The 25064-nt window shown below is 37.1% G+C and overlaps 1 protein-coding gene across 1 annotated transcript in view; it reads right to left on the bottom strand.

Moving 5' to 3' along the window:
* The window catches only part of BDP1 (B double prime 1, subunit of RNA polymerase III transcription initiation factor IIIB), a 79294-nt gene that overhangs the window by 33189 nt on the left and 21041 nt on the right, over positions 1–25064 (bottom strand). Inside the window, exons 12-22 of the mRNA XM_037529078.2 lie at positions 21454–21609; positions 20849–21008; positions 19997–20088; positions 18264–18459; positions 17074–17186; positions 11687–12569; positions 10866–11044; positions 9533–9755; positions 8042–8214; positions 6896–7097; positions 4843–4931 (exon numbers count right to left, since the gene is read on the bottom strand). Coding sequence (XP_037384975.1) covers positions 4843–4931; positions 6896–7097; positions 8042–8214; positions 9533–9755; positions 10866–11044; positions 11687–12569; positions 17074–17186; positions 18264–18459; positions 19997–20088; positions 20849–21008; positions 21454–21609 — 2466 coding nt within the window. The remainder of the gene's footprint in view (positions 1–4842; positions 4932–6895; positions 7098–8041; positions 8215–9532; positions 9756–10865; positions 11045–11686; positions 12570–17073; positions 17187–18263; positions 18460–19996; positions 20089–20848; positions 21009–21453; positions 21610–25064) is intronic.

The following is a 25064-nucleotide window of genomic DNA, read 5'->3' as shown; positions in this document are numbered from 1 at the left end:
CTGTTTACAATAGCTAAGCTTTGGAAACAAGCCAAATGCCCAAAAATAGATGACTGGATCAAGAAGATGTGGTACATATACACCATGGAATATTACTCAGCATTCAAAAAAGATAAACACTTGCAACTTGCAGCAACATGGATGGCACTGGAAGGGATCATGCTCAGCGAAATAAGTCAGAAAGAAAAAGAAAAATACCAGATGGTCTCACTCATAGCAGGAATCTAGAAAACTTAAATAAGGGACCAGGAAAATGAATAACTATAAGAAAGTGAAAATCAAAAACAACAAAAACTATGAACCATAGATGCTCTATGAGGGGTGGGGGGCGGGGAGGGGAGGGATTGGGGTCAAAATAAGGGGGTTGCAATTGTATGGGGAATATAAAAATAAAATTTATAAAAATTTATAAAAAAAAAGAATAAAATACATACATAAGCTAAGTATGCTGAGGGGTAAGAAGGAGAAGAAAATGCTGGACACAAGAATCAGCTAACTTTAATACTATACAGAGATATTTACTCTGAAGAAAAGTATCAGTTGTAATATTGCTAACAGGTGGAATAAACCTCCTGAATTGGGAAACTTAGGAATCTCTGGCCATGTAAGTATAAGAATTTACTAGTCGGAATGTCGTAAGTCCTAAAAACCTAAGCTTAAGAGCAAATTACCAGTGCTACTTTGAGCAAGTCATTTAAATTCTTATGTCTAGTAGTCAACTGTTAAATGACAGCATTACGAAAGGCTAACTACAAAGTTCACCAGTCTTTAAAAAAAAAGTTCACAGAGGGCCTCCCTGGTGGCACAAGTGGTTAAGACACAGCACTGTGAGGTTGTCCGCAGCCATTGCAGCACGAGTTAAAGCCCCAGACAGGGAGCTACCCACATGGTGCAGCAGACCTCTCCTGGCTCACCAGCTGCTCCCCTCAGCAGTGTACTTCGGTCAGTCTGCCTGTTCTGTTCCCCACTCTGTCTCTGGTGAATCCTCTCACCACCCACACCTCTTGCCTGTACCCCAGTTCTTATATGCATAAATAAAAAAAAAGTTCACACAGAGTAACAATCTTCTTAAGATTCCTACATAATCTGCCCCTCTCCCTGCTCAGCGTTTACCTTTGGTACATTTTATCTGCTGGCTTCACACTGGCTCCTTTGTAGTTCATCAAAAATATTAGATATCACACCAGTGAGAATGGCATATATTAAAAAAACTAGCAACAACAAATGTTGGTGAGGTTGTGGAGAAAAAGGAACTCTCCTGCACTGTTGGTAGGAGTGTAAACTGGTCCAACCACTATGGAGAGCTGTGTGGAGATTTCTTGACCTACTAAACATAGAGCTTCCATATGATCCACCAATTCCACTCCTAGGTATTTACCCAAAGGACACAGAAACATCAATTCCAAAGAGCACCTGCACCCCAATGTTTATAGCAGCACTGTTTACAATAGCTAAGCTTTGGAAACAACCCAAATGCCCAAAAATAGATGACTGGATCAAGAAGATGCAGTACATATACACCATGGAATATTAGCATTCAAAAAGATAAACACAGCAATTTGCAGTAACATGGATGGAGCTGGAAGGGATCATGCTCAGCAAAATAAGCCAGAAAGAAAAAGAAAAATACCGATGGTCTCACTCATAGCAGGAATCTAGAAAACTTAAATAAAGGACCAGGAAAAAGAATAACTATAAGAAAGAAAATATCAACATCGACAAACAACTATGAACCAGAGCCACTCTATGGTGGTGGGGGGCGGGGAAGGGAGGGTTTGGGGTCAAAATAAGGGGGTTATAATTGTATGGGGAATATAAAAAATAAAATTTAAATTAAAATAAAAATCAGGCATGCTTTTGCCTTATGTACTTTTTTTTTTTAAAGATTTATTTATTTATGCATATAAGAGCTGGGGTACGGGTCAGAAGTGGGGGTGGGGTTGGGTGAGAGGATTCCCCAGAGACAGAGTGGGGAGCAAAACAGGCAGATTGACAGAAGTACACTGCTGAAGGGAGCAGTGGGCAAGTCAGGAGAGGTCTGCTGCGCCATGTGGGTTGCTCCCTGGCTGGCCAGGGATCGAATTCATGCTGCAGAGGCAGCAGATAGCTTCATAGGTTGCATCTTAACCCCTTGCGCCACCAGGGAGGCCCACTGCCTTATGTACCTTTGAACAGTTATTCCCTGGTCCCCTAAACATCCCTTTGACTTGATACCTCACTTCTTTTAGGTCTTCTCTATAATGGTACCCTTTGAATGAAGCAATCTCTGATCACTGCTAATTAAAAAGAAAATTCTACACATGATACTCCCTACTCTCCTACTTGCTTTATTTTTCTAAACTTATTTATTCAGCTTAGTTCTTTTGTTCATAAACTGTTTCCCCAATTGGAAAATAATGCCCACAAGGACAAGATATTTCTGTCTGTCTCAATAGTCGGTGTTGCTCTCATATTGTTAGCACCTACAACAATGCCTAGCACATAAGAAACAGCAACATTCTGTAAAACCAAAAAAAAAAAAAGGGCCTCCCCAGTGGCGCAGCGGTTGAGCGCTAGGTTGCGAAGCTGCCAGCAGCCTCTGCAGCACCATTTTGATCCTTGGCCACCGGGCAAGAGTCCCACATGCCGTGCAGACCTCTCTTGCCACCCGCTGCTCCCCTCAGCAGTGTACTTCGTCAGTCTGCCTGTTCTGCTCTCCACTCTGACTCTGGTGAATTCTCTCACCCTCCCGCGCTTCTGACTGTACCCAGTGCTTGTATAAAAAAATAAATAAATAAATCTTTTTAAAAAATAATTAAATTATACCTGGATAATAAATCCACAAACAGCAATTAGGAAAAAAACAGTCATACAAACAGGTTCATCTCTAACGTCTGGAGATTAACATCTCAGAAAGTGTCCTCTACAATCATTATTAGAGATGAATTACTTGGCATAATCAATCACCAGTGTAGTATAATATAGTATTTGAAAAACAAATATCTTTGTAATGCATCTTAGTGAAAAATATTTCCAAGAACCTAACCCTTCACTTAAACATCCAGTTTAAAGAAATAAAGAAGTGGCCATTATGATAAGGGAACTTGAAATTAATGTAAAATTGGTCTCAGTCAAAATAAAAACGGTATCGAAATACAGACACACACACAGGGAAACAAAAAAGTGAAATTCATATAAAAACAAAAAAGATTCCAATCTGAACCTCATCTAAATAAAAGCAAGCTATTTAAAGTCATCCAAAATCAACAGCATCACTTGTTTAGATGATGGTGATTCAATAATATTTCTGAGTTCACCTAGAGAGACTGATAAAACAGTAACATTTCTTATTTCTCACCCAAAAAGCAAGTTTATTCTATGTAATTAAAGGAAGCTAGAATGTTCAAAGTAGATTTTTAAGTGCAGAAGACGGCCTGGAGGAAAATTAATAAATACTTCACTAAAACAAGTTCTAGTTACAAATACAGTGTTAAAAATTAGATGGACCATGAACTACACTCAGAAAAGGATATTTTATTTTCTTTATATACTAAAAGAAACAACACATCCTGTTTTATATCAATAACAATAAAGCATACTGCAAAAATAAAAATAGAGTGGTAATGCTGAAATAGGAACCACTAGTACAGTTCTTATACAAGATCACTCTTATCATTTGGCAGGGACACAGCTCTAAATACAGAATATAAGCAGCAATATTTACAACAGCCAAGATATGGAAACAATATAAATGCCCCCAAACAGATGAGTGGATCAAGAAGATGGGGTGGGAGGGGGGCAGTGAGAGGAGTAGAATACTACTCAGCAATCAAAAATGATAAACTCATGGTATTTGGGGCAACATGGATGGAACTGGAAGGGATTATCTTAAGTGAAGTAAGCCAGATGGAGAAAGATAAATACTGGATGATTTGTACTTATATGTGAAACACAGAGAAACCCAACAAAGGAGTAGACAAAGACAAACTTTAAGACCGACCCTTGAAAACAAACCAAAGATCTGAAGTATTCAGGAGAGCACGTAAGGGGGGAAGGAGGAGAGCACAATGGACTACTGTGGAGGACTATGGGTGCTTTGGTGCTGGGAAAACTATGATGACGATACCTGAGGGAAGAAGTCCTGAATTGTGAAAAAACAAAGAAGGATGTAAAATAATGATAGCTCATTAATAAAAAAAGATTAAAGAGAAAAAATAAATGAGTAAGTAAAACAGCATATAGTTTTAAGTACTTGACTACATTTTCTATTTAAGAATTTTAGCTAGGGTCTCCCCGGTGGCGCAGTGGTTGAGTGCTGGGTTGCGAAGCTGCCCGCAGTCTCTGCAGCGCTGGTTCGATCCCCAGCTACTCCCCGGCCACTGGAGGAGGGTCCCACATGGCGCGCAGACCTCTCCTGCCGCCCGCTGCTCCCCTCAGCAGTGTGCTTCGGTCCTTCTGCCTGCTCTGCTCCCCGCTCTGGCTCTGGTTTATTCTCTCACCCTCCCGCGCTTCTGACTGTACCCAGTGCTTGTATAAATAAATAAATAAATAAATCTTTAAAAAAAAAAAAAAATTTTAGCTAGTAGGTTATAAATTTCTAATGATACAAAGAACTTTAGGACCTTGTCTACTATAAAGCTTAGTTTTAAAATAAAGTGAGGAATTTTTTCAGATAATTATAAATTAAGACAACATCAGCCATACAATTATTATAGTATTTGAAGCAGATTAAAATATTCTGTCATAAATAGTACCACTTTGACCTTTCATAAATTTTTCAAGATGTAAAGTTATATAAAATCAATTATACAAAAAACAACCTTTATCTTTGAAGTTTTATGCTTTTCTAAAAAACAAACTCACCTTGTCTTTTCATCTAGAATATCATTCATGCTACATTCTGAAACTTTGGCAGATACAACTTCAATTTCAGTTCCAACTGCAGAATTTGCCTAAAATGACAAAACCATTTATTTTATTTTATTTATATTTATTTTACATCATTCTTCATTTTTGTACAATGTATGCTTTCTCCTCTCAGGTGTAGTCCATGAAAATTCTCACCACCAATTCACCCATGCACCATCCCCATGGTCCCCTGTGCTATTCCCTTCCTTGTTTTGAGCCCTCTCCCTTCCCCTCCCCTGTAGAACACAAGCCATTTTTTTTAACAGAACATACGTAAAAGATCTCAATCATTAAAAAAGGTATTGTTTTCTTAAAGTAAGACTCAACTAGGGCCTCCCTGGTAGCACAGGGGTTAATACACAACCTATGAAGTAATTCGCAGCCACTGCAGCACAAGTTCGATTCCCGGCCAGCCAGGGAGAAACCCACATGGCGGGACAGACATCTCCTGTCTCACCCGCTGCTCCCCTCAGCAGTGCACTCAGTCCGTCTGCCTGTTCTGTTCCCCACTCTGTCTCTGGTGAATCCTCTCACACCCCACATCTCTGGCCCGTACCCTGGTTCTTGTATAAAAATAAATAAATCTTTAAAAAAAAAAAAAAGACTCAAGCTAAATAAGCAATATTATGTTTGTTGCCCAAACAAAATTGCCTAGCTCATAGTTTCAAAGGTTACTGAAGTAGTATGTTTACATGTTTAGTTTTTTATACACACTTAAAAAAACTGAAATAAGCATTGATTGTAAACCATCCCCTTTCAAAAAGTTTAATTTATTTATTTATTTTTTTATTTGTTTAAATTTTCTTTTTTTTTAGATTTATTTTATTTATTTATACATACTAGAGCTGGGGTGTAGGCCAGAGGTAGGGTGGTGGTGGAAGGATTCACCAGAGACAGAGTAGGGAGCAGAACAGGCGGAATGACTGAAGTACACTGCTGAAGGGAGCAGTGGGTGAAACAGGAGAGGTCTGCTACATCATGTGGGTTAGCTCCATGATCAGGGATCAAACTCCTGCCGCAGTGGCTGCCAATAGCTTCATAGTGCTGAGACTTAACCCCTCGCACCAGTAGGAGGCTCTAATGTTTTTTTAAAAAGTTTTTTCGGGGGATTCAAACATGGACTATCATCACTTTAAATCTAGATTTCTCATGTTAGAGAAAAGAGGGAAAATAAAATAAGAACTAGTTAAAACGGGAATTAAACTACTTAGATCTGTTTCTTATTTTGAAAGAGCCACTATTAAGAGATTATATAAAATGGGGCCTCCCCGGTGGCACAGAGGTTGAGCGCTGGGTTGCGAAGCTGCCCGCAGCCTCTGCAGCACCGGTTTGATCCCCGGCCGCCGGGTGAGGGTCCCACATGGCGCGCAGACCTCTCCTGCCCCTGCTCCCCTCAGCAGTGTACTTCATCACTGTGCCTGTTCTACTCTCCGCTCTGGCTCTAGTGAATTCTCTCACCTTCCCATGTCTCTGACTGTACCCAGTGCTTGTATAAATAAATAAATAAATAAATAAATCTTTAAAAAAAAAAAAGATTGTATAAAATATCATTCACAGAAGCAAATATTATGCAGCAATTAAAAATGGAGTATTTCCCTATCTGTTAACACAGAAAGCTATGTACCATACAAATGACAACCTGTAAGTCACAAAAAAATATACAAATAATTTATTATTTAAATTTACATAACTGTGCACACATAGTTGCACTGATGTATATATGATGCATCAAAGGGTTTTCAGTGGTTATTTCAGTGTTGTGATTTGGGTGCTGATATTATTTTGGAGTGACCAGACTTTTCAAAGTGAATAGATTCCTAAGTTAGGAAAAGAATAAATATATTTTCACTCAAAAATATTCCAAAGTGGTAAATTCTAAAACAAAAACTAGACATATTATGTGTTCATTGAGTAGAATAAGTGTCAGATGCCTATATGTTAAGCCAAGTCTGAGCTATCATTTGATGATTCAATATGCATAAAAAGGATCAATTTAATTCAAACTCACCACAGCCAGGAATTTTTTATTTTCCTCTTTTTGTGTTTTTTCATCACTAGTTATGACTTTAGCTTCTCCTTTTTCTACTCTTTGCCTTTGTCCTGCTCTTCTTATATTTGGTCTGGGTCTCTGAAGTCGGCCCCTTATTGGTGGAGCAGTTTGGGTAACGCTTCCCTTCTCTTCTTGTTGCGAAGTGTTTATATTTTGCGTCCTAGAAAGGGAAACAGGAAAAAAAATATGGCACTTGACTATAAAAAGGTGCAAACTGTTAAAATACAAAAATTTAAATCTCTTCTAATAAACTTTGCATAAAAATATTTTCTACCATTAAAGAAAACTTACTTACTGAATATAAATATGTCTTATTTTAAAAAAGAAAAGTTACTTCAAGTCTCAAAAGATAATGAACTTTTTTTTTTAAGATTTATTTATTTATTTATATGAGCACTGGGTACAGTCAGAAGCACGGGAGGGTGAGAGAATTCACCAGAGCCAGAGTGGGGAACAGAGCAGGCAGAAGGACCGAAGTACACTGCTGAGGGGAGCAGCAGGCGGCAGGAGAGGTCTGCGCGCCAATGTGGGACCCTCCTCCAGTGGCCAGGGAGCAGCCGAGGATTGAACCGGCGCTACAGAGGCTGCGGGCAGCTTCGCAACCCAGCGCTCAACCGCTGCGCCACCGGGGAGGCCCAAGATAATGAACTTTTATGAGGTATCTAGAGTAGTCCAATTCAAAGACAAAAGTACAATAGTGGTTGCCAGGGACTAGAGGAAGAGAAAAATGGGAAATTACTATTTAATGGGTAGAGTTTCAGTGTGGGAAGATGAAAAAGTTCTAGAGATAGATGGTGGTAATGACTGCAAAACAGTATGAATGTATTTACTGCCACTGGACTATACACTTAATAGTTAAAATGGCAACTATTACGTTATATGTATTTTACCTACTACAATTTTCAAAATGGTGTGACTATATTGTATTGTATAAGATCTTAAGCAGCTAATTATAACTGCTTATAAATAAAAACATAAATAAAAATGAACCAAGTATTCTTTATATACACTTTTAAAATACATTAACACATCTTAATAAAACTAAAATATTTGAAAATAAGTATCTCTTTTCTTTTAGATTTTCAATGAATTATCACTGTTTACCTGACAGAAACAACTGATTCTTTTTCCTGGGCTTCTGTAGACTTGGATTCCTCTGTAACTTCACAAGAACTTGAAAGGTCCTTTTGAGTCTGTATACAAGGTAGCATCACAGCCTCCTCCTGCCTAGGACCTGATTTGTCTTTTTCTGTTGATGTCATTAGAGAAGTCACATCCTAGAAGGCACGTAAAAATTTTTTCATGAACAGCTGATAAAAATATAGTGAAATAGGAACTTCAATACACCATTAGAAGAAGAAATTGGGAGCTGTTGTAGAGGACAACAGGGAAACACCTATTAAAAATTTAAATACCCAGTAATTATATTTCTAGAAATATAATAATATTGAACATCTAGAAAATTACATACAGTAGATGCACCTGTTCAGCTCCCCACTCTGTCTATGGTGAATCCATACCTCCGGCCTATACCCCAGCTCTTGTATGGTTAAATAAATAAATCTTTTTAAAAAATTTATAAAAGTTGCTTATATATAAAAGTATAAAAATGCCACAAAATTAACTTGGAAGAGATGAAACATTATAAAAGACTCATATTTTATTTCTTTTTCTAATTTAGAGCTTTTATAGCTAGGTAAAAAAAAAAAATCAATGAAAAGATGATTTATCTTTTTAAAATATAAGACTAGGCAAAAGAGTATAAATGTTCAAGCATAGTAAGAACTAAGCTATCTTGGGCCTCCCCGGTGGCGCAGCAGTTGAGCGCTGGGTTGCAAAGCTGCCTGCAGCCTCTGCAGCGCAGGTTCGATCCCCGGCCACTGTTGAGGGTCCCACATGGCACGCAGACCTCTCCTGCCGCCCGCTGCTCCCCTCAGCAGTGTACTTTGTCTGTCTGCCTGTTCTGCTCTCTCCTTTGTCGCTGGTGAATTCTCTCACCCTCCCGCACTTCTGACTGTACCTAGTGGTTGTATAAATAAATAAATAAAATCTTTAAAAAAAAAAAAAAAAAAAGAACTAAGCTATCTTAAGATGTGAAATAAGAATTTTAATTCAAGAAAGTATGTTTAGAAGCCTCAACTTGTGACTATTAACATTTCATTTCAAAGTCTACTGTATCACACAATCTTAATCTGTTGTGCAGCAAGTTAATGAAGTAAATAAAATATCTCTTTTATCTCAGATCAAGCCTTTAACTTCACTTCACCTTCACAACACAGTGAAATAAAAGAATATCATTCCCACTTTTCCTATGAAGAAACTGGTTCTTTTGGCTATGTGGTCACATAGCTAGTAAAGGTCAGGACTTGAATGGGAATCCAAGCCTCATAAATTCCTTCCCATGATATACTGACCCTCATTAAAGATGGGAGATGCTTATACAAACCATGTGGGAACAAAAACACCTATTAAATATAACAACAATATTACCCAGAGTAAAAATTATGAGCAAATATTAGTAAAATTTAATTGCAGGTGTTATATTTTAGTAACCATAACTAAAACAAAAAAACCTCCATCTTAAAAGTCACTCACCTGCTGAGAAGGAAGAGTATTCGTGTTTTCACTGTTCTGTTGTATCACAACAGCCTCCATTTTATCAGTTTCCAATTTCTTCCCAGGTCCATATTTGTCTGCTTCCATAGTCTCTCTCTTTAAAGCTGCTCTTGCCAAGTTTGGTTTTGGTTTTTTGAATCGGCTTCTCACAAAAGGTACTGTTTTAACTTCAAATGGCTTCTGTTCTTGAGGAAGAGGTTTGCTTTTGAAACAAAGATTATCAAGGTTTAGAAAGAATTGAAGGAGAGGGCCTCCCTGGTGGCGCAGAGGTTGAGCGCTGGGTTGCGAAGCTGTCTGCAGCCTCTGCGGCGCCGGTTCGATCCCCAGCTGCTCCCCGGCCACCCCGGAGGAGGGTCCCACATGGATGGCACGCAGACCTCTCCTGCCGCCCGCTGCTCCCCTCAGCAGTGTGCTTCGGTCCTTCTGCCTGCTCTGCTCCCAGCTCTGGCTCTGGTGAATTCTCTCACTCTCCCGCACTTCTGACTGTACCCAGTGCTTGTATAAATAAAATAAATAAATCTTTAAAAAAAAAAAAAAAGAATTGAAGGAGAGCCTCCCTGGTGGCACAGGGGTTAAATCTCAGTGCCGTCAAGCTCTCACTGCTGCGGCCTGAGTTCAATCACCAGGCAGGAAGCTAACCCACATAGGGTGTAACGGACCACTCCTGTCACGCCCACTGATCCCCTTAACAGTGTATTTCAGTAAATCCACCTGTTCTGCTCCCCACTCTCTCTGGTGAATCCTCTCACCCTCAGCACCTCTGGCCTATACCCCAGTTCTTTTATGCATATATGCATAAATAAATAAATCTTTTCCTTTTTTTTTTTTTTTTTTAAAGAACTTGAAGAAGCAGTGGAAGCAGAATCTTAAGACAACCTTACAGACTGGCAGTAAACATCTACCAATCAGAGTATTTGGTAGGTCCTAAAAAACTTGAGTAGAACAATCCATGTATAAATCTAGGAATTGCACCATCTTTGCACAAGTATGAGCTTGTAACACTGTATTGCTTGAGAATATGTGCTACATACATCTTCCTGTTAATAATTTTCACAATCAACTATCAGAATGACCTCAATCCTCTCTCCGAGTCTTCCTAAAACTATTTAAAAAGTCTCTCTCCATACTATAGATGTTAATGTCTTAAAACTTCACTTAAAGCTATCTTTACAAATACAATTTTATCATGCCTCCCATAGATTTTACTCTTTTCTTTGGGCTCTATGCCCAACACCTTTATTAAAATCAAACCTGAATATATCTGCAAGTTTAATATGGGGGAAAAAATGGCAATACGCCTGCATACTTGTACCTTGAATTAGTATCTGGACACTGCTGTGTAATATCTGGAGGCCGCATCCCCTGCTCTTCTACTTTATCAAGTTCAGAAGTCTGAAAAGAATGATGTGATGGACTCGATACTTCCTTTTCAACATATGTTGTTTCTTCTACAGGTGTATGTACCATGGGCAGTACTTCACTGCTAGCATGCTGAAGGAATAACCACAGTAAATTAGCAAATATTCAAGATTCCTTAAGCATGTCATATATTACAAACAAAAATCTATTATATTCGAAACACTTATGTTTAAAAAATCTAAAAGTCTGCTTCCTAAGTTTTTGAAGAAAATGAAATTTAATTTATAAAAGTTAAAACAGAATTCAGGAAACTCTTTTATATAGTACATTATGATTACCTATCTAAATGCCATTACCTATCCAAAAAAAGATTAGGAAAAACTTTAAATAAGTGGGAGCTTTTAATAAAACTACCTTTTAAAATGGAATAGGGCTGGAAATAAGAAAAATGATTATACATATTCAAAAGAAATAATTCCAATGTATGTACTTATTAGAGTTTGCACAAATTTCCATATATTCCAATTTCCTATATTCCTTTTATCTAAATAACTAACTTCAAACTAACCCCTAAGAATAGTAATTTTTCCACAATTAGAAAAATATAGAGAGAAATATTCTCCAAGGTCCTGAGGCACAGAATTTAGGGTTGAAAAAGACTTCAGATTTTTAGAAAATTTAAATGTTATTGAACTGAAGGGCAATAATCATGAACTTGTTTTTAAACTTTTACTCTGAAATAGCAGTCCAAAAAAAGGACAGGAAAATACATACTTTGACATTTCGTGAGGGCACAGTGCTGCAGTCACCACTACTGGTCTGTATTAAATCTGTTTCAGTTTGTCTTGAGGTATCCGTCTGCTCTGGCTCATTTTTCCTTAGAGAAACATCTATTTTTCCAGTGTTTTCCAAATCTGCCACCATTTCCTCAGTAGCACTGATCTCTTCAGATCTGTTTTTCCTCAAGGAAACTTCCCCTCCAGTTTTTTTCAAATATGCCTCTGTTTGCTCAATGGCAGTCACCGTTCCTGATCCAGTCTCCATCAGAGAAACGCCTGCTTTTTCAGTTTCTTTCAAATGAATCTCCCTTTCCCCTAAGGCACTGATCCCCACTAGTACCTTCTCCCTCAGGGAATTTTCTTTTCCAGTTTCTTTCAATCCTGTCTGTACTTCACCTACAGTGGTGACTTCTTCTGGGGCATTTTCTTGTAGGGATATTTCTCCTTTTCCAGTTTCTTCCAAATCTGTCTTTTTTCCCTCACTGACAATAGTCACCTCTGGTATCTTCTTTCCTGGAGAAATCTCTTTTCCACTTTCTTTGAAATCTGTCTCCATTTCCACAGCAACCTCAATCATTTCTGGTATCTTCTTCCTGGGAGAGGTGTCACTTCTTCCAGTTTCCTTTAAATCTGACTCCATTTCCTTAATAGTATCACCCTCCACTGACACCTTCTCCCTTGTTGAGATTTCTAATTTTGCAATTTCTCTCAAAGATATTGTCATTTCCTCAGAGGCAAGTGTCTCCTCTGGTACCTCTTCCCTACAGAACATTTCCTTTCTTCCAATTCCTTTTCCTACATTTGGCTTTGGCTTCTGAAATTGAGTTTTTACAATTGGAACATGTTTGAGTATATCTGCATTATTATCCTCTTGAATACTACAAAAAAATAAACATAATCCAATTTTAAAACAGGCTGAGTTAAAGCAATAATGGTTCAGAAATCAATACCAAAACACCATGAACTTTCCAAAAAAATCAAGGAATATCCAGGAATCCCTAGACAAAAAAAGAATATTTTAATTAAAGGAGAGAGAAAATACCATTTCTTGAAATTATAGTAATTTTTGAAAGTAATCTATTTATACAGAGGAATATATAAAGAGAAATCTATGAGTATGGTCACTTTCTATGAGTATGATCATTTTCACCCACACTATCCTTCAAAAATACTGAGAAAGAACTCTAGTTCTACACATAGGATTTGTGATTATCCCTTTTCTCCTATTATACCCTGGTATATGCCTTGCTAGAAGAGTTAAAAAACTAACTCATATTGCTAAACCTGACCAGAATCTTAAACAATTGAATGGAAGTGTGACTTGAATAAGATAGTCTTATTTTGACTAAAAACTGAGTCTGCCCCACCTCACTTTCAAAAAACAATTAAACTGAAAATTCCAATACAGACATTTCTAAGAGTTTATGATTTAATAATATAAATTGGAAATAAAAGGAAAGCTTAAATAAACAACAACATTTTGCAGTTTGGAGAATGTCATGGGGCATACAACAATCACAATCTAGAACAAGCACCCTGTTCTCCAGAAAAGCAGCAACAAGTCTTTGTGTTGTATTATAATATTTATAGATAGTAAAACCTGCAAAAATTGTATCAATGAATAAAAGAGCTCTTAATGGCTAATCAGAAAGGTTAATAACCTTGGATAAAAGCAGGTTAAATGAAACATTAGATTAATTCAGTAATGTTAGGCTGAAGAACTACAAACATGTAAGAGCTTCTAAAAAAGATAATTAACAGGGCCTCCCCGGTGGCACAGCGGTTGAGCGCTGGATTGCAAAGCTGCCCGCGGCCTCTGCCGCGCCAGTTCGGCCCCCGGCTGCTCCCCGGCCACTGGAGGAGGGTCTCACATGGCGCGCAGACCTCTCCTGCCGCCCGCTGCTCCCCTCAGCAGTGTACTTCGGTCCTTCTGTCTGCCTGCTCTGCTCCCCGCTCTGGCTCTGGTGAATTCTCTCACCCTCCCGTGCTTCTGACTGTACCCAGTGCTTTTATAAATATAAATAAATAAATCTTAAAAAAAATGTTAACGTGTTGTTTAAAAAAAAAAAAAAAGGCTAAAAAAGATAATTAACGATGCAATTGTTTGTTGGAACTTACATAGGTGCTAAGCTACTTTTCTTTGCTGAAACAACTATTTTTTATAATGCAATTTATAATAAACAAGGCAGGTCGGTAAGAACAATACTGTTGGGCCTTCCTGGTGGCGCAAGGGATTGAGACGCAACCTATGAGGCTGTCCACAGCCACTGCAACACGAGTTCAATCCCCGGGCAGGGAGCTACCCACATGGCGCAGCAGACCTCTCCTGTCTCGCCCCCTGCTCCCCTCAGCAGTGTACTTCAGTCAATCTGCCTGTTCTGCTCCCCACTCTGTCTCTGGTGAATCCTCTCACCACCCCCCATACACACCTCTGGCCTGTACCCCAGTTATTGTATGCATAAATAAATCTTTAAACAAAAAAAAAAGAAAGAAAGAAAGAAAAGAACAATACTGCTTCCTCAAATTATACTTATTTATAAAACTGACATGTTTTATATCTATCATCAACTTTAGTAAATGATAACATTCAATGTGAAATGCCAACTAATAAGGGAGGTTTAATTTAATAAGATTTACCCTGAATGGATTTTATTTTCTGACTTACTTATTTTCTACCTTACATGTCTATCCAGAAACATCTAGTTTTTTTGAGGTTCCTATACTAGCAATACTAGATAAACTACTGTAGTCTTAAAACATAGAAATGCTTTCAGCAAAGTTTATTAATAATTTCATTACTTTAGTATCAGTTAAAATTCTAAGGTACAGGGGCCTCCCTGGTGGTTCAAGGGATTAAGATGCAACCTATGAAGCTATCCGCAGCCACTGCAGCACAAGTCCGATCCTTGGCCAGGGAGCAACCCACATGGTGCGGCAGACTCTTCTGACTCGCCTGCTGCTCCCCTCAGCACTGTGTTCCCATCAAGCTGCCTGTTCTGTTTCCCACTCTGTCTCTGGTGAATCTTCTCACCTCCCACATCTCTGGCCTGTACCCCAGTTTTTGTATGCATAAATAAATCTTTAAAAAAAAGAGATTTTAAGGTACAAACATGTAATGTTATGATTATATTCTATATGCTCAGATTATCTCTAAGTAATGATAAATCTGAAGTTCATGGATTTCATGAACAATAAGTCAAAATTAATTCTAAAAACCTATTACATGCCAGGAAGGAGGCTGCCAGGAACTAGGAATACAATAAACAAAACATACCTCACATCAGCTGCATAATCAACCGAAGGGCAGTATCTGAGATTAGAAATTTAGTATGAATTTGCACTAGATTATTCCCAACTTAAAACATATAGCAGATCTACAACTCTCTCCTCAGATCATAGAATTTAAGGAGAAAATAAAAGAATTACAACTGGAGAAGGTAGGAAAGAAGGTAATGAGCACAAATTCTGCTCTGAAGTTCACAGGTATTTTTCTAAAATAGTTTAACAATCTATAAAATATTCATAAGGCTCCAGAAGATAACTCACTACTCATAGGACAAATTTCAAGATATTTATATGAAATAGATGGAATGTAAAATTATCCTAGAAGAATAAAGTTCAAAAACACATTAACTAATTTATCTCATCAAGTAGAATCTTACTGCATTCTTCATCTGAGTTTATTAATGCTTTCTTTTATATAGCACCTTGCACAGTTCAAAGTGTTTGAGAGGGAAAAGGGAAATTATAAATAGGTGTATATGATATGATAAAAAACAGAAGAAAGGAAGTAGGTAAGAAGCACAGGAAGACAAAGAAATAAGGATTAAAAGAATTTTTCTTTCTTCTAATAAAGATCTTTAAAATGTTGATAACTCAGTAAACCTAGCTTTCACTCTCAGGATATGTAGTACTTAAACAAGCTAGTATAGCTATAAGCATAGGATAGGCCAGACTTTAAATGTAAAGACTGACAAAATATCAGTAATTTTTGATACTAGATAGCAGGTGATATGAATCCATTATTCTGTTCTCTCTGCTTCTATACACACTGAAAATTCACTAAAAGAATTTTTTTTAAAAAAAGCATACTAGTAAGTTCATCAATCTGGTTTTAGTATCTTCCAAAAGGGAATTAACAAATATAAAGGGCTTTGGCTATGAGAAGTAATTTTACAGGGGCCTCCCTGGTGGTGCAGAGGTTAAAGTCAGCGCTATTAATCTTTCACCAGCCACTGCAGCATGAGTTTGAACCCTGGCCAGGAAGCTAACCCATATGACACAGCAGACCTCTCCTGTCTCGCCTGCTGCTCCCCTCAGCAGTGTATTTCAGTAGATCCACCTGTTCTGCTCCCTACTCTGTCTCTGGTGAATCCTCTCACCCCCTGCAACTCTGACCTACACCCCAGTTCTTGTATGCATAAATAAAATAAATCTTTAAAAAAAAAAAGAAGTGATTTTACATTTGTGTTTTACATAAAATTTAAGTAAAGGCAGTATGTGATCAATCTAATTCCAGAGAAACAAATAGTAAGAAAATTAGTAACATTTTCATATTTGGACTTAGAGATCTAATTTAACAACTATGTTAAGTGATAATACTAGCCACGAGTAACTCAAGGTCTACTGTATGGTGAGTAGTTCTTTTCAAATCACCCAAACCATGAAGCCTGTAAGATAAACTGTCTGGAAAAGTGATATTACCTTTTAAACATTGTATAACTTGATATAAAGATAATGATCAGTCTAATTTGCTTTTGTTAAAAAATGATTAACAATTTCTGGGCCAGGGTCTCCCTAGAAGCACAAGGGATAAGACACAACCCATGAAGCTATCCACAGCCAGTGCAGCATGAGTTTGATCCCAGGTCAGGGAGCTACACACATGGTGCAGCAGACCTCTCCTGACTATCCCGTTGCTCCCCTCATTAGTGTTTTTCTGTCAGTCTGTCTGTTCTGTTCCCCACTGTCTCTAGTGAATCCTTTCAGCTCCGGCTCCTCTGGTTTGTACTCCAGTTCTTGTATGCATAATAAATAAATCTTTAAAAAAAAATGATTGAGCTTCCCCGGTGGTACAGTGGGTGAGCGCTGGGCTGCGAAGCTGCCCGCAGCCTCTGCAGCACTAGTTCAATACCCGGCCGCAAGCGAGGGTCCCACATGGTGCACAAACCTCTCCTGCCGTGCCCGCTGCTCCCCTCAGCAGGGAGCTCTGCTCCCTGCTCTGGCTCTGGTGAATTCTCTCACCCTCCCGTGCTTCTGACTGTACCCAGTGCTTATATAAATAAACAAATAAATCTTTAAAAAAAAAATTTTTAAATGATTAACAATTTCTAAAACTTTATAAAAATCTTAAAAATTATATAATCAATAAAATATGCATACCTTAGACTTTCATTAAGAACCGTGGGCTCATCTGGCTGAATTTGCTCAGATTGTGATGTGACTTCTTCACATTCAAAATTTTTACATGACTGATCTTCCATTTGTTCAGGAATCTTAATAGCAAACAACATTTTTTTTTTAGTTTTAGGGTTCATTATGAAATAACCATTTATAAAAGATTTTACTGAAAATTTTCTCGATTTGAATACACGGAAAATGGTGAATACTTAAAAATTATAAACTGATATGCAATGGATACTTTTTAATGTTTTTCCCTGAGTTCTCTTAGAAAATTTCATACGGGCTTCCCTGGTGGTGCAAGGGGTTAAGTCTCAGCACTATCAAGCTATCAATAGCCACTGCAACATGAATTCGATCTCTGCCAGGAAGCTAACCCACATGGTACAGCAGACCTCTCCTGTCTCACCCACTACTCCCCTCAGCAGTGTATTTCAGTCAATCTACCTGTTTTGTTCCCCACTCTGTTTCTGGTGAATCCTCTCACCCCCTGGTACCTCTGGCCTACCCCAGTTCTTCTATGCATAAATAAATAAAATAATTTTTTTTTTAAAGAAAATTTCATATGCTACACCTTTTACTTCAAAGACCCCATTTTTTTCCCTCCAAAACAGAAAGCAAGTAACTGCTTCAGCCTCAGTTGTCAGTTACTCTGCAGGGGTCTATCTTTTTGATTAATATAATCACATGAAAGCCCTTAGGAATTTTAACAACAAAAAAAGCAAATCTCAAATTTTGACAACTTTTACCCTCATTTTAAAGTCTAGTTATCATGCAATTATTCTAAAATTCATGATCTTTATTCTTGGCATCATATTTTAGTAAGAAGCTTTTACCACTTCATTCTGTTTAAGTCAATGTTAAAATTTATTATCTAACTAATTTTCCTTTTCAGTAAGGAAAAAGTAATTCAAATACCTGCTGAATGATGGAAGAAAACAAGTGCAAATATGAGGTAAGCTGAAGACAAATGACCTATCATATGAATGGTCAAAAATCCAGCCAAGAGTTAAATAGCTTTCCAATTAGCAAAGCTGCTGGCCATAAGATTTTGGCCTTAGATTAAATGAACAATGTACACAATTGTATAATGTTGTTTAAAAAAGGATGAAAAGAGGCTTATCTACTTGCTTAGCAATAAAACAAAAAATGTGAAGAATCAGAGTACTTACATCTTTATCAATGCAGGATTCATTTTCATTCTTTTGTACATTAGCCCCATTTTTTTCCTGTGATGCAAGAGTTTCTTTTCTTTCAGCAGCTTTACTGATATTTGGTTTTGGCCTTTGCAATCGGCCTCTCATTAGTCGTGCCGGTCTTAAAGTCTTTGGTTGTTCATCTGCCTGCAGACCAGTCTTTTCACTCAAACTACAAGAATTACAGGAATAAAATCAGGGCTTCCCGGGTGGCGTAGGGGTTAAGTCTCAGCACTATCAACACCATGGCCTGAGTTCAATCCCCAGCCAGGGAGCTAACTACATATGGTGCAGCAGACCTCTTCTATCTTGCCTGCTGCTCCCCTGAGCAGTGTATTTCAATAAATTCACCTGCTCTGCTCCCCACTCTCTCTGATGATTCCTCTTCACCCCCTGCACCTCTGGCCCACACTCCAGTTCTTCTACACACACACAAAAAAAAAAGTGAATAAAATCAGTATTTATTTTGAATCTATATACTTGCTTGTTTTCAATAGTCCCTTCTCCTAGGTAGGAATAAGTAAATCATTTGACATATACAAGTCTCTGGGCCTCCCTGATGGCACAAGGGATTAAGCACAGAGCTCTGAAGCTAAGTGCAGCCTCTGCAGCAAGATTTCAATCCGCAGCTGGCCAGGGAGCTACCCACATGGTGCAGCAGACCTTTCCTATCACACCCGCTGCTCCTCTCATCAGTGTATTTCAGTCAATCTGCCTGTTCTGCTCTCACTCTGTCCTTTCACCTCCTGCACCTCTGGCCTATACCCCAGTTCTTATATGAATGAATAAATAAATCTTAAAAAAAAAAGAAATATACAAGTATCCTCAAGAATATCCTCAAAGATAATCATATTTCTACACCTTAACTCTTAAGCATAGATATAATCCTGGAAATCGCTTTACAGAAAAGCATTTTAAAAGCCAATCTTTGTGGGCCTCCCCGGTGGCGCAGCGGTTGAGCGCTGGGTTGCGAAGCTGCCCGCGGCCTCTGCGGCGCCGGTTCGATCCCCGGCTGCTCCCCGGCCACCGGCGGAGGATCCCACATGGTGCGCAGACCTCTCCTGCCGCCCGCTGCTCCCCTCAGCAGTGTACTTCGGTCCTTCTGCCTGCTCTGCTCCCCGCTCTGGCTCTGGTGAATTCTCTCACCCTCCCGTGCTTCTGACTGTACCCAGTGCATGTATAAACAAAACAAACAAACAAACAAAATAAATAAATAAAACATGCCTCTATAAAATAAAATAAAAAAAAAAAAAAAAAAAAAAGCCAATCTTTGTTACAAAATTGGGAAAATCTACACCTAAGAAGCATATAACACTATTGACCACTCAGGATATTATTACGAATGCATACTTCCAGGGTATAGGATACAGAATATGGCATAAATGGTACCCTTTTGTACAGCCCAGGAGCCATAGCTTCAAATTCACATTAGAACAAGAACTGCTGCAGATTTCCAAGTTAAATATTCCCTTTTGAAACTCCTTGAAATCAATAAAACTAACCAGAAACATGTATTTTTTCATTAATTTATCTAACAAGACATGAAAGAGAAATTGCTAATTGAATTGATCCATACCGTAATTTATTTCAACAATGTTAAGCAAAAAGTACACTAGCTGAAATTAAAATTCAGACATTATCAAGTAGAAAATAAGTTATTACAATTATTCCTAGAGATACTATTTTAATTCTACTTCCTAAATACTTACTTAGATACAGTCTCAGCCTCTGGGTTTTCTTTCTCTGCATTCTCCATTCCAGAAATATCAAATGTATTCATTTTATCCTTTTCCATGTTATCCTATGAATTTAATTTTTTACATTTAATCTACTTAACACAGAAAAGTTCAAACTTTGTAATAAACAGAAATTAAGACAATTTTTTTTGTATTTTCAATTAGATGAGCTTTTTTTAATTCTAAATGCAAAAGAAAATATTATAAAACAAAATCTCCAACATTACTAACACACAAACAAATTTGGATATCCTTTCTGCAAAGTCTTTAAAACAGCTTGAATAGAGAGCCTTAAATGCTCATACTCTGACCCAGTAATATAACTTTTAAGACTCCAAGAAAATATTCAGAAAGATTAAAGTATTAGGATGTTAACTGGAACATTATATAAATTAGCAAACATTGTAAAGACATAAGATATCCAATAACGAGCAGTAAAATAAATTCATTTATACCGCACTGACCAAATATTATGAAGTCACTAAAAACCACATTTTGAAGCTATTTAATTATCTGGAAAAATATTTATGAAATGTTAAGTACCAAAGAAGACTACAAAACTGAATTAACATTTCTACTTAATTTTGTAAGAGAAAGCTAGATATATGCTAAAATATTGGTCGCATCTGGATAATTACATTACAAATAATTCTTGTGTTTATTTTTACATGAATCTGCTTTTTCCCCAATTTTTCAGAATTTAAAAACATCTTACAAGATTACAACATAATCATATTATCAAAAGAATAATAAAACATTTTTATTCCCAAGTACCCAGGGAAAATTTTTACAACTTTAATTTCCATAAAGTCTATTATTTCATACCTTTTCGACTGAAGTTTCTGGATGTAAACTCTTGCTCTCTTCATCTGCTTTACCTTGTGAAAGAACTGATTTCTTCCCAACTGCCCTTGATAAATTTGGTTTGGGTCTCTGGAATCGTCCTCTCACCATTGGCTTAACATTTTCTATTTGATCGGTTTCCCTAAAAAATTAACATTATTTAAGACTGCATCCAAAGGAAGATTCTTGTGGTGCTTTTATAGTAAAGACATTAAATTCAACCAGTATTTGTATACTAGAAAATATAATCATCCTTCAAAGTCATTTGATATTGATCAAAAACTACTACTTTCACAATAGACATGAAAAATAACCCAAACCAAATAAAAGTTTAACTAGAAATACTAAAGCTTCAAAATTTCATCATGATGTTCACTTTGTATCATTATACATCAGATATGAAACAGAATTTTTCTGTGATGAACTATGAAGTAAAAGCCTTTGTCACACTCAGATCACAGTAAATTACATACTATATTGTTGAAAGTCTCACTTTCTAATTCCTAAAGGAAAAACATTATCATTTCTTAAATCATATGAAATCATCAAAAGTTTGAAAAACAAATTCTACCAAGTAAAATACTTACAATTTCTTACTTAAGTCAAAATTTCTTTCTTCTGTAGAATTAATCTCAGCATTATTCACCAAACACAATGCATGAACTCCAACTTCTGATGAAGGTAAATCTGAAATGCTTGATTCTAAAGTCTCACTTCCGACTGACATGGCATCTTGTTGATTACTATAGAAACAAAAACAAAACACTTTCAAAAACAATCCTTCATATTACAGAATAATCATAAAGGGATATTTGGCATTTCTATAATCTTTCCTGCATTATTATAAAAACTTGACAAATGGCCAACAGGCACATGAGAAAATGGATCTACCATATGATAGAGCATCTACTCCTAGGTATCCTCCTGAAGAACACAGAAACACTAATTCAAAGGGATATATCACTCCTATGTTCACTGCAGCAATATTTACAATATAGAAGCTACAGAAACAACCTAAGTGGTCAAAAAACAGATCAGTGAATCAGGAAGATGTGGTATATACACACAATGGAATACTACCCTGCTTTGAAAAAAAAAAAAAAAAAGGAAAAACTCTTGCCATTTGCAACAACATGGATGGAACTGGAGAGGATTACGATGAGCAAAATAAGTCAGGAGAAGAAAGACAAGTACTAGATGGCATCACTTATATGCTGGAATGTAGAGAGAGAAAACATGGGTCAAATAAGCCAAACCAATAACAAACACTAGAAATCTTACTGCAGAACTAAGGCCATTAGAGGGGGAAGGGAGGAAAAAGAGCAAAGTGGGGCGGGAACACAACAGACTATGGTGGAGGGTTGGGTGTTTTGGTGGTGGGTATGGTAACACCTTAATGGGGATATTTTATACCTCTAAATCACAAACACAACTGTAAACTAATGTTACATCAATAAACACAAATACATAAATCCTCTTCACCACCTAGCATCAGGAAAGTGAAAATCAAAAACCAAAACAAGACACTGTATCATACCCATTACAATGGCCCATGTCAAAAAGATCAGAAACAACAAACGTTGGTGAGGGTGCAGAGAAAAAGGAAGCCTTGAACACTATTGGTGAGAATGTAGACTGGTCCAGGCCCTATGCAAAACAGTATGGAGGTTTCTCAAAATATTAAAAATAGACTTACAGTAATTCCACCTCTAGAGATATACCTGAAGAATTGAAAAAACATTATTTCAAAGAGATATATGCTCTCCTATGTTCACTGCAGCACTGTTTAAAATAGCTGTGTTATGGAAACAACCAAAGTGGTGAACAACAGATGAGAGGATAAAGATTTGGTACACACACACACACACACACACACACACACACACACACACACACAGGAATACTACGCAGCTATTAAAAAGATGAACTCATTTCATCCATGACAGCGTGGATGGAACTGGTGGAGATTATGCTAAGCAAAGTAAGTCAGAGGAGAAAGACAAATACTGGATGATCAGGGGGATCCCATACTTCCAAATTACCAACAAAAATGTAAGCCAATGTTACCTATAAATAAACAAAACAAAGGAACAAACAAAACTAAACCAAAACAAACCCTACAAATCTGACAACAGAATTTAGGTTACCAGAGGGGGTTGGTGGGGTACCACAGCAGAGAGGGAGCCCAATGGACTATGGGATTATGGGTGCTTTGGTGATGGGTATGGTGTAGTCACATAATTAAAAAAGAGGTATGAACCTATACCCGTAAATCATATACAGTTCTGTAAAACAATGTTATCTCAAAACACACACACACAAAATAACTACCTTTGGAGAAATAGTACTCACAAATGAATAGGATGGGAAATTGCTCAGGATGTCACAAAATGAAAAACTTAATTATGTGGGGTTCACAAAACAAATGTAGTTGTAAAAATCATGGTAATATTCAGGAATTATCTTTCATTTGAAATTTTATGTAGGCAGTCTTCCCTTTCTATGGTACTGGGTTAATCAAAAATCATTTAAGTCATGGTCACATTTCCAACATACACAAGTTGCAGCTGAAACTGAACTATGAAAAGAGGGATTGCTATATTATATAATATGTCAACAATAATATAAATGATGACTATGTACTAACTAGCACTTAGTTTTAACACATATGCACATTTAGCTATGCTTTAATTTTGCTCATTTTTTTTCTAATAGGTGTTTGTCTTTTCCCAAATAAACCCGTAAGATCTCTTTATAAATTCTTTTGGTTAGATGTTGCACATAAAACTTACAAATCTTTTCACTTTCTTTATGAAACCTTTGTCAAAAAAGGTATTTGATTTTATTGCAGTCAAATCTTATCTATTGTTAATTTGTGCTCTTTATGCCTTAAGATACCTTTAACAGCACTAACATTATTTTTCTCTAAATTTTTACGGATCTGCTTTATACATGTATTCTTTAATCCATCAGGAGTAAGTATACAGGATGAAACTGGGTTCTAATAACTTGTTCATATCTCAATGCCATCTACTGAACAGTTCGTCTTCACTAATTTCATTTTTTTTTAAAGATTTATTTATGCATACAAGAACTGGGGTACAGACCAGAGGTGCAGGGAGGGTGAGAGGATTCACCAGAGACAGAATGGGGAACAGAACAGGCAGACGGATTGAAATATACTGCTGAGGGGAGCAGGGGGCAAGACAGGAGAGGTCTGCTGCACCATGTGGATAGCTACCTGGGCAGCCAGGGATTGAACTCTGTGCTACAAAGGCTGTGGATAGCTTCACAGTGCTGTGCTTTTACACCATCAGGGAAGCACCATCAGGGAAGCCCCGCTCACTAATTTCTAATTCCACCTCTGCCATATATCAAATTTCTTATACACTCTTTTTAGACTCTATATTCAGTTCTGCTGGGTCAAACTGTCTGTCCCTATATCACACTGCTTTAATTACATTAGTTTTAGAATGAGTCTTAGACATTTCCTCTCCAGAGTTGATGTTTTCAATAGTGTCTTAAAATACATGATGCTTTGCTCTTATGTACAAAATAATTTTAGAATCAGCTCAATGTTATACCAGTTAGGATTTGAACAATCCTTAGAGGTTTTTTCAATCTCTAAATTAGACAAAAGTCAGTATTGTTTTTTTATATAGCTTATAAAAATAGTTGTATCTCTGAACAATGTAGGTGTCTGTCACCTAGCCAAAGAACCAAAGGCATGTAACTCAGTCTCAAACAACTTAACCTTTTGCATCATATAAGTTATCATATATACACACTTGAAAGATTTCTACATGAGTTTATCAAAATTTTCAGCAGATACACAAACCAGTGAACAGAACAGAGAGCCCAGAAATAAACTCACACATACACACAAATGATCTTTGATAAGGTGCCAAAACTACACAATAGGGAAAGAATAGTTTTATCAACAGAGTCTCTTTCAACATATGATATATGAATGCTAAAAAAAAAAAAAAAAAAAAAAAAAACTGCACCTTTATCTTAACCACACACAAAAATTAATAAAATCTACAACCATAGGGGGGAATCTTTATAACAATGGTGTTGGCAATAATTTCTTGGCCATGAGACCAAAAGCAGAGCCACAAAAGCCAAAACAGACTCAGACTACTTCAAAATAAAAACTTTATACATAGCATAAGAAATAATCACAGAGCTACAAGAC

The sequence above is a fragment of the Talpa occidentalis genome, unplaced genomic scaffold, assembly GCF_014898055.3.
Source record: "Talpa occidentalis isolate TD23 unplaced genomic scaffold, MPIMG_talOcc4v2.1 talOcc4.6, whole genome shotgun sequence".
Taxonomy (NCBI): Eukaryota; Metazoa; Chordata; class Mammalia; order Eulipotyphla; family Talpidae; genus Talpa; species Talpa occidentalis.
Note: the sequence above shows the minus strand (reverse complement) of the source record. Positions and strands in the feature narration are given on the sequence as shown.